Source organism: Lonchura striata, chromosome 8, assembly GCF_050655825.1.
Source record: "Lonchura striata isolate lonStrDom1 chromosome 8, ASM5065582v1, whole genome shotgun sequence".
Lineage (NCBI taxonomy): Eukaryota > Metazoa > Chordata > Aves > Passeriformes > Estrildidae > Lonchura > Lonchura striata.
The window spans coordinates 14,339,823-14,360,067 of NC_140710.1; the positions used below are offsets into that span (position 1 = coordinate 14,339,823).

Here is a 20,245-nt window from a genome sequence, read left to right on the forward strand (position 1 = left end):
CTGGCCATATGCACTGGGAAGTGTGCATCTGGCAGGCTTGCTTACCAGTGGGAAAAACTAAGAGAGGGACTGAGCAAGCAGCCTTAGTAAAAACATCCCATTGTAGCAGAAAGAGGATCACAGTGATGGAACATGTGATGTAACGTGCACGTGGTGATACAGAGTGCAAGCACATGAATTCATCTCCACAGTGGTTCTGCTTCCACAGAAGTGTCTGCTCTGTGTTTAGGACATAAACAGGGCCTTGGCTGCAGGAGGACATCCACTCCAGAGGGCCACCTCCCAAGGCCACAGCAGCCACAGCTCATGGGATTCTGGAAAGGAATTTCAGAGCAGGACTGAGTTTGCTGCAAGGGATGTTTTCTGCCAAGAGAAGTATTGGAGGGAATGCTGGGAGGAAAATAACTCCCCAAAGTCTCATAAACTTTTTTGGTCTTTTTTAAAGCCACTCAAGGGAACTTGAAATATCAGGACAAATGCTTTTTAACTTTGGATTTGTACAACACAAACCTCTGCTTTAGGGCATACCTAATATTATGTCTGAAGTTATTAAACTCCTCTTAATTCTGCTACTATATATTGACTAACAGAACTCAACACTAACTTTTCTTGAAGTTTTTTTTATGTTTGAGGTTACTGCAAAATCCTGTCAACTAAAATCATGAAAGTAGATGATCTTTATGGTCCCTTCCAACTCAAAGTATTCTATGATTGCATCTTCAGGAGCTTTCCATAACCAGCTGCTCTAGTTACATTTATTTGCCAGTAGATGTCACATTTACATGGTATGGAATGCTATGTAAGAAATGTCAGCTGCAGAGCAGAGTAAGAACAGGAGACTTGGAAAATATTTAAGAGCAGTAGGTAATGAAAAATTTATATCGTACCAGTCACATAATATGTCGGGGAATAATACATGCAATACCAACCATGAGTTTTTGGTCTTTGTGCATTAGTAGATTTTGCCTTTAAATCCTTTTTGAGTTAATAGTTGCAATATTTTTTACTGGTTTTCATATCAGCATGAGCAAAAAAGGAGGTTTTGACACTAATTTGAATGAAAGCATTTTTTCATAATCTTTATTATTGCATGGACTATATAAAAAATTCACTAAAAATCCCTGATTGATAGTTCCTATTTTCATTTGAAGCTAGAACCAGAGGGGAGTGTCTGTACTAATAGCCCATAATCACATTTCTATTTTATGTGCAATTTAAAGTTCAGAAATACACTGCTTTTAACCAAAGATGGTCACCAATAAAAATTGAAAAGTGTTCCTATGCTGATTTGTTAAGTAAATAGTATTTATAGTAGAGTGGATATAAAATTTTGAGTTGGATGGTAATCAAATTTAGATATATCTCTACTAATTAAGTTTACAGGCAAAATAACAACTGTTCATATTTTTCTGAATTATGTGATCACCAGAGCAGTTGGAGAACAAGTTACAACAAATGTGCTCTTGAGAGCACCCATGATCAGAGTCTCATCAACCAATTTAAAAGCTGAGTAAGTTTTTAAATTATCAGTTTAACTGTTATAATCTTAATGAAAAACTGTTGAATGTCATGTCTGCTCATGTTCAGATGCACCTGGGTTCAGTTTATACCAAAGGAGAGAGTAGAGGGGAAAACAGGTTGATCCAATGTGTGACTGGAGCATTTGCTCCCCTGTAAAAGCACTTCCTTTCTTGCAGTCTATTTTGGCAACCACTGTCCTACCAAAGCAATGTGTGCATGCTTTGAGCTTGCAAATTGATGCACAAATCATAGGGATGTCATTTCTTCTGCTCTGCTCACAGTTCAGAGCAGAAAGAGCACCTGTAAGTCCCCCCAACAGAACCAGTAAGTGAGAGCTGCAGAAAATGCTCTTCCCTGCATCTGGGGTGCTTTCAAAGAGCTGAGGAGCAGCATCCTCCAAGGCTGAGCAAAGAATGAAATGCCAGACTCTGGTCTTCCATGCCTGGCATCACTTCTGGCAGTTACACCAAAATAACAACATGGAGAGAAGATGCCAGTATTTACTGAGACATGGTCCCTTTACAAATATTAAAAATCTGGATATTTCTGACAGTCAGGTTCTTCACTCCCAGGAGAAGAACTTCCCAGCAAAGTGGGAAAAAAACCTAGCACTAATTTTTCTATATACTCTTTGAAATATAGTTGAGATTTCTGCTTGTGTTTTGTTGACACATTTCTGTCTGTAGCTGTTTTTCTGAGTGCATCACCATGTTGTGCTTCTTCATTTGCCTCACTTCCTACAACCAAGTGCTACATTTTAGATTTCTGAGAGAGGTAGTAGCCATTTCACTGAGATGTCTGAGCCATGTTTATATAAAATGTTTTTATCAGGCTGTATTCCTGTTAACAGTGTTAGTATTTCATAGGAATACTTTTTATAAGCTTCTTGCTACATTATTACAAGCTGGGCAAGTGGCAGATATTACTGTTTGTATTGGGACAATGAGCTGTGTTTTATACAGTGATTTTTTAATATGAAGTATAAGCTTTAAAATGACAAAGGTTTAAGTCTAGATAGAAGGTTTATTAAATATGAGCAACTAGCACAATAAGGAGTTGCACAAAAAAATAAGTAGGGCAGGAAATTCTCAGTGAAGTGGATATAATTCAGGTACAGGAAGATTTATTTAAGCAATTCAGTCTTGGAAAAAAGAGGAAGCAAAAGCACAGAGGTATCACTGGCCTTGCCTTGCAGTCAGCTGCTGGTATGAAGAGGGTGCTACTCTAGTCATCTTACTGGAGATTCATGTGATTATGAGAAAAAGGTCAGGTAATGCATATTGTATCAAAAGTACCTCAGGATACTAAAGCAAAGGTTTCAGGCCCTCCCCAGCAGAACAAAAGCCAGGTGTTTGCCCCCCTGCGTGGTCAGTGAGTCTGAGCAGTGCTGCTCCCCTCAGCCTGGCAGCCAGAGCTTTCACAAAAGGTTGTGCACATCTACCAACCTATTCTTTACCTTGTAGGAGAGAATCCAGGGAACTGTATGGAAGGTAAATTCAGGCCAGTGGCTGCTGTGCTGTGATTTGGTGTTTAACACACATGGTTTAACACACTGCCTTGAAAATGAATGCCAGGCTGTACCAAGGCACTCTGCTACATTCTGGCCATGCGTTTTCTGCCTCCCTTCCCTCCTCACTTGCTTAGCACCACTGCAATCATTAGGCTTTTGTCTAGGCTTTATCAGAACTTCAGAGCAATTTCACAATACCCAGCCATGCAGAACACCCTGGCAGGTCAGAAGGGGACTGTGAAGAAGACACAGCATGGTTTTTGGAGGACCTTCCTGGCCAAGAGGGAACTGAAGAGAGGCGTTTCATTGCAGGACTCCATGGGCTGGGAACTGTCTCTCATTCCTCTGTGGAGTGCTGAAGTAGGGAAGGGACAGCAGGACAACAAGGTATTAAGCTGTTGATACTGTGGAGAAAGATAAGCGGCAAAATTCCATTCAAGCAAACTAAAAATACTATGGATAGGGGTGGAAAAGCCCTTAAGAGAGGAAAGACAGTTTTCTGAGAGTGCAGTGCTGATAAGGTGCAACTGGACCAGAAACGGGGATTTTTCCTCTTTCTGGGTAGACAGGAGCTGCCAGGAGCTATGGAAAAGACCCTTGGGATGTCTCAAATCATCAGTACCATATAGGTGTGATAAAAGTGTAGTGTGGAGTAAGGGACCATTCAGAACAGACTGGAAAGGGAGAAGGTACTGCCAAGACCCTAGTGCAGCCCAGGGTGCAGCTCCAGGGTCCTCTCCTGGAAGGTGAATTTACAGAAGGGAGAAAGGGGAACAAGATCAGAAAATACAGACCACAAAAGGGCTGTGGTCATTCAGATGTTTGAGTCTATATGAGAATGTAAATACCAGAGAAACAGAGAAGTCAAATATTACACTAAACAATATTAAACTAAAAGTTATTACTACAGGAACAAACAGGTATAAACTATTTATATATGTTTTTAAATTGTAGATTAAAATGTCTTAGTCCTCAGCAAAGAGGAGCTGGACAGAGCCTTTCTGCCAGGCAGAGTGGGCTGAGATTCCTCGTGGGCCCCAGCCAGCGCTGGGTGCGAATGGGCTTGTGCAGGGCTTGGCTGGGATGCCAGGAGATCAAACACATGGCCTGCACGGTCCTGTTTCGGGCTTGTTTTGCAAGGAGGGACATGGTGCAAAAGGGATTTTTAGACTGTTAGGAATTGACTGGACATTAATTCAGTCTGCTGGGCAACCTGTGTCTTACACCCATGTCCCTTCTACACTCATGACAAAAGTTACTTAGAAACAGCCGGTGCCCCCATTGGATTCCCATGCTGCCAGTGCTGGGTTTTACAAGGAATTGATGATTTTTTTGGCTGCCGGCCATATCTGGATGAAATCTCCTTGTTTACTTTCTTCTTCACAATGAGCAACAGAAACACAAACGATCGCGGCCAGCCCCGAAATGTGTCCCTGAAGCGCCAGAGAAGGAGCAGCAAACAGCGCCCGGGGCGGGCCGGCGGGACTACAACTCCCAGCAGCCCCCGCGGCGCGCTGAGGGCGCTGGGCTTTCCCCGGCCCGGGGGCTCGGGGCGTTCGGTCCTTGTGGGAAGGAACGCGCGTTTTACACAGGGCTAGGCCCCTTCTACTCTGCACAATGCCACCTTATGGAGGGCCTTCCCTCAGTGGGACACCGCACAGGGCCTGTGTTACCTTCTCACTCAGCTTCCCCAATGCCTGTGTTTAACCGTGGTTTCTTTACTCGGGGCACTGGAATAAAGAGGGCTCAAAGGGCTTTATTTAGCCCTGAGGAGCTGAAATTCAGTACACTCTGCACAGCTAGCAGGGTGCTACGCTCTCCTCTGCCCCATGTGCTGTGCATTTTGCCTAATACTCTTTAACTGCCAGGGACAAAACAAAAGGACAGCTTTGCAGAAGAAAACTGGCATTTTTCAATACCCAGAAAACAGGTTCCCCTGGTGTCTGACACCTGCGCTGACCTTTGCGTGTTTCCTCTCTTGTGACAGCAGAAGTTCAGACACACACAGACAGACACTGGATCTACCAACCCTGGTCTCATTTAGTTCCCTCCATGGCTTGGAAACTTTTTTTTTTTTTTTGGCCACAAGTGGGATGCAAATAGTTAAACAAAAGGCTAATTCACTTTTCTGCTTTATCTGCCTCCAGATGTAATTTCATTATAATTAAATTACCTTACCCCAGTAAATGAAAATAAAAGCCACAGATCATATTCTACACTGAATTTTTCCATAATCCGTTTCCTTAAAATTCCTCTTTGCTGTTCAAGGTCCTCTAGAAGGAATGCATGCATGGTGTGAGCCTCACTTTGAATACTCAAAGGATTAACTGAAGAACATGATGAAAGGGAGAGCATGAGTAAAATAGCTCGTTTATATTTGTATCCTCAAATGTCAGTTCATTACCAAAGTTAGAAACCAGCTGATGCAGAAAACTCATTATGGCTTCATTTAGAATGTTTATTTCTTTAGCGACAGAAAAGAATTGCCTTGCTTGGCTCACTTGTCCAACACAAATAGGCCATGTTTTACAGTACACTTTGGGATGGGAAGAAAAGAGGGTTTTGTTTAGGGCACAGTACACTTAATTTTTTATTTATTTTGTTTTCTGCATTTATTTAAATCCCAAAGCAGTGAGGACTGTTACTCCTCTCTGTTCTCAATGCTTCTGTCAGTATTTGAGTGCCATTACTTGCAAAGCTCCTGCAAGCTCTGGTTATTTATCTAACAACACATAAGTAAGACAAAATGGAGTGATTTGGGAAGTCATGTCCACAGTCCTTTGCCCAAAAGTCCACTTTGCTGGTAATGTTAGTGCTTGTGACTGTGTCCAGCTAGCAGGTAGGTGACCTGCATCTCCATGCAGCCAGAGCACAGTAAACTTTATCTGGGAGTAAGATGGATGCAAGTGCCCGGGACAGCCCCAGGCACCAACTCTAGTGGCAAAGCAGGCTCTGTCTTTGCCAGCTGGGCACTCGTGCCAGAGCTCTGCAGAAATCAGGACAGAGTCATCAGTAGGTTCTGTGCAAATCCCCAGGTAATTTGTAATGTCCCACTTGCCTTGCAGCAAAAAGCAGGAGCATCATTTGAGTGGCTTGACTCAGAAGGAAATTTTTCAAGTAAAACATCCCACAAATTTGAAGTAACCCAGCCTGTTAAGAATAATCAAAAAGTCACAGCATCTGAGTATAGTTGAGATTTATAGCTGAGATTTCTGCTTATGTTTTGTCGACACATTTCTGGCTGTAACTTTTTCTGAGTGCATCAGCATGTTGTGCTTTTTCATTGGCCTCATGTCAGTGGCTGGGTTGCAGCTCTTTGTAGTTTTGCAGCTACAAAGCCCGTGTGTGGGGAAACAGGGTGTGTTGATAGTTCTTGCTTGATTTCCCTTGCACTGACACTGCATCTAGGTAATGCCTATACACCATTAGAAAACAGCAGTTACAAAAATACTGAAAAGATTAAAAAAAAAAACGTAAAAAGAAGTCTTGTTGCCAGAACAACTTGACAACTTTTGTATTAAATTCTGTGGGTGAGATTTAATTGCCAGTGGGACACTTGGTAATTTGTAAGCTCTTTGAGTTGATTCCTTCTTTCCTTGTGAAATAAAGTCTGGAGCTTAGACGAGTAAGACCTGCAGGCTCAGTGCCTCCCCAGTGCCGGCGGGGGCACGGTGGCGGTGACTCGGTTCCGCTGCCCTGGGTCACTCCTCTTTTCCATCACCCCGAACCTGAAGTTGCAAGAGTTCTACAGAAAGCCAGGTGTCATTCTAGAAAGGAATTTTTGTAACTTTATCAATTTGCCAACATCTGGCGACTCCTACTTCCTACCTTGTATAAAATTTCCTCGGCTTGGTACTGGATCCTTCAACAACTAAGGATTTCTTTCCGTCACCCGTTACCCCGCTTGTTAGGAGGAGCAGAAATGTCCACAAGGAGGCCCCAAGAACCTCAAGTCACGAACCGAGCTCCGAGCGCTGCTCTCCGGCCGCGTGCCGCGTGCCGGTCCGCGCCCGCCCACACCGGCCCCGGCCCGGCGCTGCCCGCGGCTCCGCAGCAGGTAAGCGCCGCGGGGCGAGCCGCGAGCCGCTCGGCGGAGGGAGGCGCCGCCCGTGCCCCGCTCCGCGCCCGCCCCGCTGCCGTCCGCAGCGCCGGGGCCGCGGTGCCCTCCCGCGGGGCCCGCGGGCCCGCGGCGCGGCGCCTTTAACGCGGCGGCCATGACGCGGGCGGGCCGCGTGTGCGGGCGCGTCACGGGGCCGGGCGGGGCCGCTCCGGTGCCACTCGGAGCCGCCGCGGAGCGCCCGCTGCCGCCGGGGGGCGGGGGCCGCGGGCTCCGCCGCTCCGCAGCAGCCGGTAGCCATGCGCCGGCTTAGTTGCTCGTAGGTAGGTTTTTCTGCCTTGCTTCCCTCGCCCCCAGTCAGAACTGACAATGTGGTGCAGTGCGAGCGGGCTCGGGCTGCCCGTGAGATGCTGAACGCGTGTCACAGCCCCGGCGCCGCCGCGGGAAGCGGAGCCCCGGGAGCCCCCGCTGCCCGGGCCCGCGGGCTCCGCGGGAGGTGCCCGCCCGAGCCCGGGGCTCCGGGCCGTGCGCGGCCGCGGCGCGGGGCGTTCCGCAGGTAGGCTGGTGCGGGTGTCGTCTGCAGTCACCTCAGGTGAACCGAGAAGTGATTGCAGGGAATGCGTGGAGTTGTTTGGTCAGGAAGAAGCATCTTTTCGATCAGTTTGTTACTATGTTCTTGGTGCTTTACACGTTTCTGCGTGTATAATAAAAGATCTTCTTTTTTTTTTTTTTTCTTTTTTCCCCACAGCAATATTAATTGCTATTCTCTATTTTTGCAAAGTTTTAGCTGAAGAGCATGATTTCCCTATTCTGTATCCCAGAGCTTTGAGACATTTCACTGGCATCCATTAATGCTACAGCAAGAACATCCCGTGTCTCCTTGGTCTGTTCTCTGGTGCTCTCTGAAATAGAAATGGCTTACTTGAGAACAGAACGGAAAGGCTTGGGTTATTTCTGCATGTTCTGTGGAGCGATGGAAAAAGGCTGTGTGGTGCGAGTACTCCAGTGTGCTGCAAGGAAGGAAATGAACTGGATTTTCTCCTGTGTCCTTCATGTGTTCCTTCCCTTTTTGGAGTTCAGTGTAGCATACCTATAGAAGAAGCTGCTCTAGTGAAGGAAGGGAGGTCTTATAGACAACATACTGATTTAGGCCTCAGGAGTTTGGGGCGCAATTAGTAACTCTCCTTACCAGCTTTATTTGCACAATGAGCTTAAGTGATATGTTAATCTGTATCCAAATCCACATTTGTAAAACAAGGCTATGGATTTCCAGACCTTTCCAAAGATCTCCCATTTGTTTGGATCTTCTGTATCACAGGATGACTGAAGGCCTATCAAGCTCTCTTGATACACAGCTATATATTGCACGTCAGTCTCCATGTATATGAATACAATTTTAACACTTGTGAAAATGATTAAATGTAGTATTACTTTCCTTGATTTTCAGGCAAGAATTATTTTTTGTGTTTGAAGCACAGATCAACTTTATTTTCTAATTCATTAGCTACTATCAGCTTTGCCAGGCTTCCAAGGAAACCAGTCTTTAATAGCACTGTTGCTCTCAAGTGTAACATGCATGTGTCCCTGTAGAATGCTTGTTACATTACGCTGCATTGGTCATACTACCAGTTATTAAACACAGCTCTTTTTTTCCTCCCTATTGATCAGTTGCTGAAGTAAAACTTCTATCCTCTCCATGCTAACTGTTGACATGGAAAACAAGGAAAATGGCTCTCTGGATGTCAAAAAGTAAGTGCTCCTTTTATGTAAACAGCACATGGATTTTGAATGTAGTTTTCTTTTGAACTATAGTGGCCATCTCCATCTTTGCTCATTTCAAACCCTCCCTGTTCTTAATGACTTCTGTTGTATTTCAGCTTTGAAATAGAAGAGTCCAGGGCACTGAGCTGATTAAAAGTGATATGTGGTAGGACTGTATAGCAATGAAGAGATGTAGAAGACAGTAAGTTAGGTAAACGTTTTATTCTTTTCCTCTCAACCAGAAGCTAAAGCAATATTGTGCCGCTGCTCACCTGTCTGTTAGTGGCTTCTGCAGCAGCAGTGCCTAATGAGAGAAGTGTCCTGTGTGGAAGTTACCTCTCTGTGCCCTTCTATGCTGACCCTGTCTAGGGCTGAATAGTAGCAGCATATCACTTAGGTATCAGTTCCCTTCTGAAACAGATACTTTAAGCTGTTTATTGGAGAAGCCTGAAGTTGCTGGGGTTTTATTTCAAGACCTAGAGTGGGAGTAAGGCAGAGACATGGTGTGTGCTGCTCTACACCTTTCTTTTGTGTGGTAAACTACAGGCTAAGGCATAGGAAGTTTTTTGTAAGCATTTATTTAAGGTCAGAAATTCTTTAATTAAGACTAGCAATTCTGAATGACATTATGGTCTGAGAAGTGAAATTCTGTGTGGAAAAATCTGGTCTTGCTGCTTTAGGATTACAGAAGCCATGGTGAGAGAGATGTACACATAGGTATATATATATAAGGAAAAAAAAGACCATAAGGAAAGGTACTAGAGTAAGCTCTTAGTTCTGTCAAGCTGCAAGACTTTGTGCAGCTGCACATCATCTATTCTCAATCAGATCTCTCGTACATAAGCTGTCCAAGAGAATGTGACAATGCATAGGGTACCAGGCACTAGAGTAAGGTAAATAATGATGGTCACTTCAGGCTACTGATAAAACACCTGATTATGAAAAGCATCAAAGGATCTGATGGCAGCCATTAAAATCAGCATCCTCCCCTTCACTTTAAACACTGGCTACACCACACCAACATTAAGAGCATTTTCTTATTCAGTGACTATGAATAATTATTTTGTGTCCCTCAGAAACCACCTTCCCTTTGGCAGTCTGGTTTCTACAATGAGCATTTTGGGGTGGGAGGAGAAAGGAGACAATCAAAGCAGGGACAGTTTACATTTAATCATTTTCCCCAAAGCTTGGGTGATAAAGACTCAACTATTGTTTGCTAAGGTGGCTTTTTAGAGGGGATTGAAATTGTATTTAAACTGTGGAGTTATAGTTTCTAGATGAATGTATATTGTATGTATGTGCGTGTATCTACAAAGGAAGTATTTGACACTTTCTTGAAGTGCTTATAAATAGGTTGGATAAAATCTGTTTGTTCTCAGCTATATCCTTTCAGACCTTGCTGCTTCTGCCACATGATGGCAATAAAGGCACAGGGACAGTGGTTAAAAACAGACAACTCTAATTCTTATTCAGTGTCAGTGCATCTAGTTTCAAAGCCTAAAATGCCAGTCCTCCTAAGATTTTAAAGCATCCAGGATGTGAGGCATAAGCCAGTGTATAGGTAAGCCATGGATGCTATATATTCCCTTGTCTTGACTAAAGCAATGTCAGCAGCAGTGTGAGGAGGAGACTAACAAAGTCTACAGGCAAAATGAGCATCTGTGTGGGTAGATGGGTTAAAATCCAGCCAGCCTCCAGCAGTTTGCCACATGCCCTCAAGTCTTCTGCAGCTGTAGCTGTGGAAATTGGCTCCACTTGAGGTCCAGCATGATGCTATTCCTTAAGGCAGGAGCTTGCAATTAATTCCTGTGATTAATAAATGACTGAGGTAGAGCCCCTGAAGTCATTGCAGTTGAGCCCTGGATGGGGCTGGACCTGGACCAAGCTGTAGTTCCCTAGTGATAAAAGATGAGCTACAAGAAAAACTAAAGCACCTGGGCTGAGATTAAAAATTGTGGAAGAGGGGTTTGGGGCCATATTTAATTTGAAATTAAAATGTTTGGAGAATTAAGCAAATTACAATTAGGTGATATTTTTACAGACCAAACCTTTTATTTGCTGTTTAAGAAGGGTTAAATTCAGGTGTTTGGTTTGGTTTTTTTTATTTTTTTACTGAGTGGTTGGCATTTTGTTTATTTTTTAGTAAAAAATGAGTAATTGAAAGTGATAGTCTGTGTCTTAAGGAAAATGCAAAGATTTAAATATAATTATTCCTCAAATATTGCTTTTATAAATACGTGCAGATTTTGTGTGGCAGTTTTCACATTTTACTTCTTAAGCCTCAGAATGTGCACAACACCAAAAATCTTATTTGAAAGGCATTCTTTGATTAAAAAAAATACACAGGAAAAAGTGCAGCTTTGATATGGCCAGATAGTCTCATTTTCAATTTTGCTGAGTGTTGCTCTCTGTGTAATCACAATCAGTAAAGCAATTCATAAAGTCATCATGTGATGAGCAAAAGTAAGAAACTGTTTCTCATTGCTCAGAGATCTGTGATAAATGAAAGAAATTGCTTTTAGAAAGCCCAGTGTAACACAGGCTGCAGGTAATCCCTGTGGCCAGATTTTGTTGCCATATTGACAGACACATTTCAAGAGTTTGGGGACATGCAAAAATCATTGTTTTCATGAGTCCTCCTTCACAAGACTCAGATAGTTGTAGAAATAAGAATGTTGTCGAAACAACAATGGGAGGTAGTCGATATTGTATAGATTGCATTTGGCTGCTTTGTAATATGGTCTGCCCTTGATTCACCCAGTTATTTTGCTGAAAAACATACAAGTCCAGGCAAGGCAGAGATGCTGACAGTTGGAAACCACAAAATTGAAGGACAGAACAAAAGTATTGTTAGGAGAGTATAATCTGTGTCTCTTTTCCAGCTAGTGCTGTTGGAATCAAAGTCTTGCCTCTAAGCTTCAGACCAGAAAATGGACAGGATTCTGACACCTGCCCTAATCTCTACATTTTCAATATTACTTCATTAGCATTATAGTTAAGCAAGTATAACAACGGAAAATATTTGGCATGAACTTCAGAACTTCTGGTTGGGGAGACATGTAAAAGATGCTCTTTGATGTCTTGCTCTTCATCCTCATAAATTGCAGTAGAAAAGGCAGGGAAGCTCACTATGTATCTTTTTTTACCAAAAATTTTCAGATACACTAAGGTTATCTTTGTGATAGGGTGATTACAGTTTGAGGAAAATAAATGCAGGATAAGGATAGTAATATGAAAGTTTTGTTGTTTTTGCTATTGTGGAAAACAATTGCCTGAGGTTAATAATAGAAAGAATTAATTCTGATTGTGTTTAAGAGATGTTTTCTCAGATGCACAGCTATTTAAAAAGCCCATAGATTGGTCCAAAGATGAGTCTGACAACAGTTTTGGGAAATTTTCTATATTGAGAATTAGTGCAATAATTTGGTACCTCTTTTTTGTTTTGATTGGGAAGATCTGTTTGTTTGTAATTGATTTGTTGTTGTTTAGCAAGGTAAAGATGGCTACTAGTAATTTCTACTCATGTTACAAGGACAGTGTCATTTAATGTAATTCTTTAAGTACTTGGTAGCTGAAAACAAGCTGCTGGCTTGAAAGGCAGGGGTTTGGTGTCCCAGCTGTGGCAGTTCTCATTCTCCAACAGCAAAGACAGCACACTTGTAGGAAGATCCTAACTCATTACCTTTGGCTGATGTGAAGATTCATATACTTTCTTATTTTCTGAAGGGAGATGGGTCTCAGTTTTCCCCATCATCAGGTCTTTGGAATGTAAAAGGACAGGAGACACTGTTCTGTATTGGAGTAGGGGAGATGTATCAAAGAACACTTTTCCTGGAGAAACAAGGAAGGAGGGGGACATACATGAGGCATGCACAAAGCAGCAGCAGATGTTCTGCACACCTTTAGTGATTATTTCTGCATTTCCACTTTGCAGTTCACTAGAGAATGGAAGACCTCTGGATCCTGCTGACTGGGCTGTTACTGATGTTGTGAATTATTTCAGAACAGCTGGATTTGAAGAACAAGCCAATGCTTTTCAGGAACAGGTAAATCCTACCTTTTGACTGCCACCAGTTTCTCACATTGCACATTTTTGCTGTGGGCCTGGTTATATACTGTAAAATAAGAGAGAAACTCCCACATTAATGGCAGGATTTGAGTTTGTTATTGGGTGACAATGCATGGGACTGTGATCTCTGAGTAATAGTACTGTTCTGCAAGCTGTGGATAATGAGTTGGAGTTTGTTTAAGATAGGATTCAGAAAGGTGAGAAATGTAAATAAATTTTCTGTCTTGAACTCAGTCTCCCTATACAACCCAGTCAGTTCCACTGTCTTGTTATTTAAATTGTGAATGCTGTTTAAAATGTAAATGTCCTTCTTTCTTAGTGTATTGTGTAATTGCACTCATGAGTACTTATAAAACCTGGGGCCTCTAAGCAACAACATGAGTGTGAAGACATAGGGTGAAAAAGGGGCTGCTGTGTTGCATTGAACTTGGCAATACAAGTGAATATGGAAAGGACAAGTTGGCACTAATTTGGCAGAGGAGCAGTGTGTTTGTAGGACTCAGTCTGAGAAATAGGTTGGGTCTTTGTTTCTAGGCCTTGTAACTGCTGATACGAATGGAAGGCTTCTCTTGGTGGAGGAGATCAGCAAAGAGCTCAGCAGTCGGGTGGCCACTGTAACTCACCTGCCAGCAGCTGGGGCTGTGTGTTAGTGGGGCAGAATTGGGAAGGCAGCTTACTTGGCCTAAGCCCACCTGTTCCATAGAGAAGTAATTTACATCAGATTGGCAGCTCAGCGCCTCCCCAGATAAGTCTGTAGGCTGGTGTGTGACTACCAGGAAATTAGTCACCCACAGCTGTAATTAGTTATCAAAATAGATGGCTCGGCCTTCCAAAGTACTGAGCTGGTGCAAGTTAATGGCAGCTTTGCAGGGAGACTGTACATTGCACGTGAAATAACATCATGGTTGGTCAGGTCAGTGTTGCTGACCCTTCAGCACCAGGTCTGTGAAATCCGATCTGATTGTAACTGATGCATATAACAAAGTATCTCATTTTAGTTCTTTGTTCTTGAGGGTGAAAAGCCTGGTGGTGGGGGATTCTCTCTTGCAGAGAGGTTCTTTCTGCAGCTGCTGCTCCTTTTCCAGAATTTGAAGACGAGTGAACAGGCTAAAAAGAAAAATGTTTGAGTGTGTCCATTCCAATACCAGCATCCATGTCACAACAGCCCTGGAAATGTGGCTTAAAAAATTACATAGGCAAAATAATTGTGGTCTCTGGGTGTCTTTTCCTTATACTGAGAGATACCTCTGACTTCCATCAAATATCTTGACCTCTTTGCCTCACAGCTGGCTTGTCAATAATATTGAAGTAATTACTCCTGATTTTGCAGCAGAAAGGTGAGGCTAATTTCTGAGTTTTAGCAAATCAGTTTGTAACAGCCTTATAGGCTTTATTAGTATTCTGCAATGAGGATAATGATTTCAGTAGGGTAACTGAGGACTCTGCTGGGACAGCCATGTGCAAAAATGTGGCTGTGATTCCACTGCCAACTTCACCTTATGCTTAAACCTTGGAGAGAGAGGCTGACAGCTGCCATCAGGATGTGGCGAGGAGCTGAGGGATGGATAATCACAGCAAAAGTCACTTCCTTCCCTCTCCTTTCCATTAGCAGCATGAGGAGCAGCAAGTGCTTGGTTCTACAAGCCAGGTTTGCCAGCCTATTCCCTGTCTGCACCAAGAATAGCCCCATAAACAATCCTGTCCCTAACTTCTTATCCAGTGGTGCTGTTCAATTTCTTCTACACTGTTTGCTACTACTAACTTTAATTCTGTTCTTACAGTGTTTTTTCAGGATCTCCCAGGTATGGCAGTGCAGGCAGGTTCATTTTGAACCCTTAGCCATCCTCTGTAGAGCACCAGGCATGCAGCTGCAGTTCTGGCCATCTCTAATTTCCTCCATCATTTGCAGTTGCCTGGGCCCCAGAAACCTAGTTTCATTTGATCTACTGCCCTGAATATGTACTGGAAGAAGAATGAGATTGTAAGCAGTATTCAGTTTCGCCTACAACACTGGGAAACTGTTTTCCACTGAACTGCTTTAGTATGGGTAGCACAATGGTTTCCTTACAAAATATCCTTAGCCCAGAATGTAATCATGGCATCTATTTTTACACTGAGCTTTTACGCAGCAATAACTGAGACCACATTTTCTTTTGATGAATCTGAATACGCCTGGACTCACCTAAAACAAGGGACTCAAAAAGCCTTTAAGACCTGAATTTTTTTTTACAATACTTTAGGGATCATTTAGAAGACATTTTAAGGGCTGCAGAATGTTTTATTAAAACTCTATTGTGAGTGCTGGTAAGAAGTGATGATTATCTGTTATTCATTCTTGGAATTCCGCTGATGTCAGCAAATCAAAAGAGCTCACTGATGAAAACAGATTCAACCGAAGGATATTGCCCAATAACAAAAATCCATAATATCAACAAGCAAATCAGACAAGCCAAGAAGTTGGGGACACAAGATACCTGAAGAGGGAGGAGTAGCAGTTGCAGGACAAGGGTGTGAGCACCTTCAGAGAAATACAGCCTGCCAATTTGTGGCTGAGCTGTCTGTAGGAGCCCTGGAAGCACAGGGGACTGTGGCTCACTCCAAGACTGAAGATGTTTACAAAACCCCAAGATGTGCTCATGCTCTGACCTTTGTTATGCCCCATGTGGCTTTTTGACCATTATGTTGTGATAGATAGATATGCCCAGGTGACCCCAGTGCTGGTTTGCTGGCCTCACTGCAATGCCTTACCAGAAAGGAAACAAGGGTTTGACATCAGCTGGTATCCACTGCTGCTTTCTGGCAGAGCCATGGTAGGGAGGAGCACGTGAGTGTGCCGGCTGCTGTGCTCTCGTGTTGGCTTACTGTAAAACTTCACACTTCTCAGTCACGTAGAGCAGAAGGGGTGGTGGGAGGACTTGAAGCTTAACCAGTCCCCTGGTTATTTGCTGAAGACAGTCTGATACTGGTGTTGAGGTCATCCTGGCACAGTGGGGAATTACTGTTAACTTGAGTTGTGCAGAGAAGTCTCTCTGCAGTTAACATTTAAAAGACATACTGAGAGATAGCATTGAAATTACATCCTGAAAAAAAATCCAGAAAATAGAGAAGTAGCAGAAAAAAGATCAGAGAAGTCACCAGAGCATACAAAATCTTACCTGGTGCAAAAAAAGTGTGTGGCAATTTTGCAGAAGCAGGTTAATGTGGAAAACTTGAAGGAAGTGAAAGCAGTAAAGCTTAAAATTCATACAAAGACACAAAACACTTTGAACTCAGAATATGTAAACACTCATTCCTACACAGATGTGTTTAAAGAATCAGTTTTCTATTCAGTGGAAGTCTTAGTAGTTACCAGCATTTCTTGAAAAGGCAGGCAGTTTTGTGGAAGAAGAAAGGAAAGGAATAGATGCTTTTTTCCTATTCTTGGAGTTTCTCCTATTCCAGGTACTGGATTTACTCCATTTGGATCCTACCAAGCTGGAGGCTGTTCTTCCTCCATAGCATCGTTGAACAGCAGCAGAAAAGGCAACTTCAGATCGGTCATAGCAATGAGCAAAACACTCACTGGTGTCAAAATTCCCACAGAAAGAATTGTGACGAATGGAAAAGAGAGGATAGAAACTGGTTTAACCATTAACATTCTCAACAGTAATTGGAAAGAGGCACCTGCTGTAATTGGGTAAAAAGTTATTGGAAACTTTTTTTTCTTTTAGAATTACTGTTACTTTGTGCTCCCCTGAGGGATTAGTAGTTGTATACATCTTGGAGATATTTTTTAAAAATGCCACTTTCAGCTGATCTTTGACTACATTGTGGTTTGTCCGTGTATTTTGTATTTATAAATCAAATTTTAAGAGTGATCAGTCTTGACAAATTCCTGCTGAGCTCTAATAGAAGTCTTCTTTTCCTGTTGCATTGTAATCAAGGATGGGATCTCTGATATTTCCAAGATAATAGAAGGGAGTGGAGAGATATGGATTCTTTCTCTTCCATTTTGACTTTAAAAATTATTTAGAGGGAGTTTTCAAGAATATGTCAAGGTTTTGAGATGGAAAAAAAATCCAAAGCCTACAGGATTTCTAACCTAAACAGGTCAAAAAGTCAAGGTCTAAGAGAAAAAAAAAAATCCCACCATATCTGTGATTTACAAGAGGTATTTTAAGCAGGAAAGTGTAGGGGTTGTTAAGACCTAAGCTGGCAAGTTGCTTCTTTTCTCGTCTTCCCTTGAAAGTAGAGGAAGAGAAGTTCTCTCAGTGTGTCAAGCTTCAGTTAAGGCCCTTCCAAACTTTCTATTGCAAGAGTTTTTTCCTTTTTTTTTCCCCCACAGGATGCATGGCCTTTTAAAGAAGGCACCTGAAGTTATTAGCAGATATTCACTAGTTTAAACTTGCATATTGCTGTCAATAGTAATTCTTCTGAAACGCACTTCATAAGCTGCATTCTTAGGAGTATCCTTCCCTAAATGGCTGATAATTAGGCATTCTTCACTTGTACCTATTAATTAGAGAAAGGTTTACAAGGAGGGAATTTTGAAATTAGGCTCATTTGGATTTTGTGCTTGACTAAATAGTATTTATGCCTTAGTCAGCACAGGTGAGCACTTGAAAAGCAAGCAGAATTTAGCAGCTGTGAACATGGTTTTGGGAAAATCAAGGCTACTATTTTCCTCACTGATTCTCTATAGTAGTATTCCATTTGTTGCATGACTGTTCTCCTCTGTTAGATTTGTATATTTGTCTTCATCAACTCTTTAATTCTTCTTATAGGAAATTGATGGCAAATCATTACTGTTGATGACAAGAAATGATGTACTGACTGGACTTTCATTAAAACTGGGGCCTGCGCTGAAAATCTATGAATATCACGTAAAACCTCTACAGACACAACATCTAAAGAACAACTCTTTATAGCTAATGGTCTAATTGGGGTCATGCTGTGCCTCAAAGGAAAAATAAGCAATTTGGTTTCATGTGATGGAACTTTGTAAAGAGAGACTATATCTATTAAGAGTTTAAACCAAATTAGAATATATATCCTATTGGATAGAGCTGGCAATATACTATATGCTGAGTCTGAACTGAGAGAGGTGGTGTGTATTTTTTACATAGTACATAATGATTTTCTCTTTTAGGAAGTGTCAATGAGCATGTTGAGATAGCTACATCACTGTATCCAGAACAAAAGGGAGGTATGTCATTCTCATTTTTGAGCCAGATATGTTCTTGATTTCATTAATTAAGATACCAAAAAATTAAACAAAAACAACCCCAAAGTTTACATGCATCTTTAGAGAGAGGAACCAATTAAAGTAGGTTTTGGTTTACACTAAAGACCTACTAAAATTATTACTACTTATAATTTCAGGATGGGACTGACACTTGCCAAGTCACCCTTTTTTGCAGAGGGTCCTATTTTGACCTTATTAAGGTTTACTCGTGGTATGCTGCAATGTTTAAAGCTGTACATAGAACTAACATAACTCCTTCGGTAGCAGAAGGTGTTGCTGACAGGTGAAACTGAGTTGTGTATTTTTTTGCTGTCCTTTAAATTTTCAGCTATTCACCTGTTTTTAATAGTAGTCCTATGTAAAATATATTTGGTTTTTAAGGGTTGTGTTGCTTTGCAAACAAAAAAGCTTAATTTTATTCCTTTTTTAATTTATGATTGTTTTCTAACATTATGCAGAAATTTGTAAAAAGTAAAATTCTGCACATTTTTAATATTGTCTGTCTTTGGTGTTGTAATGATTGAATTTTTTTTAATGCTTTACTTAACACTTTGAATACTTGTTTTAAGAACTGAAAGAAGCTGTCTTGTCACCATACATCTCTGTTAAAAGAGAGTCATGTTCAATCTGTTTGTACTGGTTCCCTATTTGATAGGTTGCTTGTATATCCCAATAAAACATTGCTTATGTTTGGATTCAGTTTACTTTAAAGATCTTTTACTTTGTTGTGGTATACTGAAGCTCCTTTCCTCCATTTTCCTATTAAAAAGGTACTAGAATCTATTTAATATTCTATGTACTTGTGATTACTTTTAACATCACCTACCATGATATTTGAAGATTTAATTGTTTTTGCTCTTTCTTCTCTGGTGTTACATACTGCTGAAGGAGGAGGCCTGGCCCAGGTCAGCAGTAACATCCGCGTTTCCCTTAGCGCTGTGCGGAGCTGTCAGCGGTGCGCAGCTGCTGCGCTGGCCCTGCTACACGGGCTGGGTCCCTTTACTCCAGAACGTCCAGCACACAGCCACGGATGGTGCTGAGCCCTGGCTGGGTTGAAAGTGGGGATGGTGTGGGAGGAAATGGTGAGGGGGTGTAGCTGGGAAGGGAAAGGGTGCTGCTTTCTGCCAAGTGGGGCCACAATTCAGGGAGAGGAAGGAGAAACTCCTGCAGTCTCCTGCCTGGGGAGTGGCCCTGTCTTCCTTCACTTGGACTTGGCCAAGTGTGAGGTGGCTGTTCATGCTTGTGTTTACTGGTGTTAAAGGGAAAAATGGGAGAGAAGGGACAAAGCCATGCTAATAGCTGTGCCATAGGTGAAGCTCATGGTATGTGCTATATTATATAAATATATACAGCAGCATGTTTTCTTTAATTCTTCCTAACCTTTACATGGTACAGTTTATATATTGGGAATTTGAGACAATAGGACAGAGATGTATTCATCATTTCTTTGTCTGGTCCCTTGTATGGAGCTTACTTTAGGTATTGGTCTGTTAGCAGGTTTGTAAATCGTGGTCTGAATTCTGTTTATGATTTTGTTTATAGTTTGGTCATGTCCAGAGATACCTGCTGGGAGTAGGGCTCTGCTGGACTGGATTCAAATAGAGATCATCAACCCTGCCTTGGGGAAGTTTGAGCTGTAGTCTGTATCTGGCTAATTTTGGACTGCAGTTTAAAAATTATACATTAAACACCTAAATATTTTAATAGAGAATTAGGTGTGTTTATGAAAAGGATCATGAAAGGAGTCTGGACATGCTAACCAGCACTGTATGTATAGAATTATTTTGGATGAGAATACACAGTGCTGTGTTACTGAAGGATTAATGGAATATTCTTTTTCTCTCCATTTGCATGTTTGGTATGGGATTTACATTTTGTGGTCCTATGGGAGGCAAAATTTGAAGTAAAATATACTTATTCCAAGAGGGAGTAAAAATCTCCACTGTGCAGACATGAGAGTTCATTTGATGACTATTGAACAAAGTTCTTTCTTTTAATATGGTTAATGAGCAAATTAATTGCATTCAGAAACATCCAAATTTTATTTCTCCTTTGCTCAGCACCACTGAGTCATACAAGTACAGGCCTAACAGAAATCTTATT

The 20,245-nt window shown here is 41.9% G+C and overlaps 1 protein-coding gene across 3 annotated transcripts; it reads left to right on the forward strand.

Annotated features, from left to right (window-relative positions):
- The first annotated feature begins 7,018 nt into the window (after nucleotides 1-7,018).
- Nucleotides 7,019-18,837, forward strand: SAMD13 (sterile alpha motif domain containing 13). 3 transcript variants are annotated; one of them, XM_085585785.1, is made up of 4 exons: nucleotides 7,019-7,088; nucleotides 8,757-8,837; nucleotides 12,784-12,895; nucleotides 17,682-18,837. In XM_085585785.1, the coding sequence occupies exons 2-4, from the start codon at nucleotides 8,785-8,787 to the stop codon at nucleotides 17,823-17,825; spliced, it is 309 nt and encodes a 102-aa protein (XP_085441911.1). In that variant the 5' UTR covers nucleotides 7,019-7,088; nucleotides 8,757-8,784; the 3' UTR covers nucleotides 17,826-18,837. The 3 variants fall into 3 exon arrangements, with proteins under 3 accessions (XP_085441911.1, XP_021382668.1, XP_085441910.1); XM_021526993.4 differs by lacking the exon at nucleotides 7,019-7,088 and adding an exon at nucleotides 7,274-7,411; XM_085585784.1 differs by lacking the exon at nucleotides 7,019-7,088 and adding an exon at nucleotides 7,537-7,644.
- The last annotated feature ends 1,408 nt before the right edge of the window (nucleotides 18,838-20,245 follow it).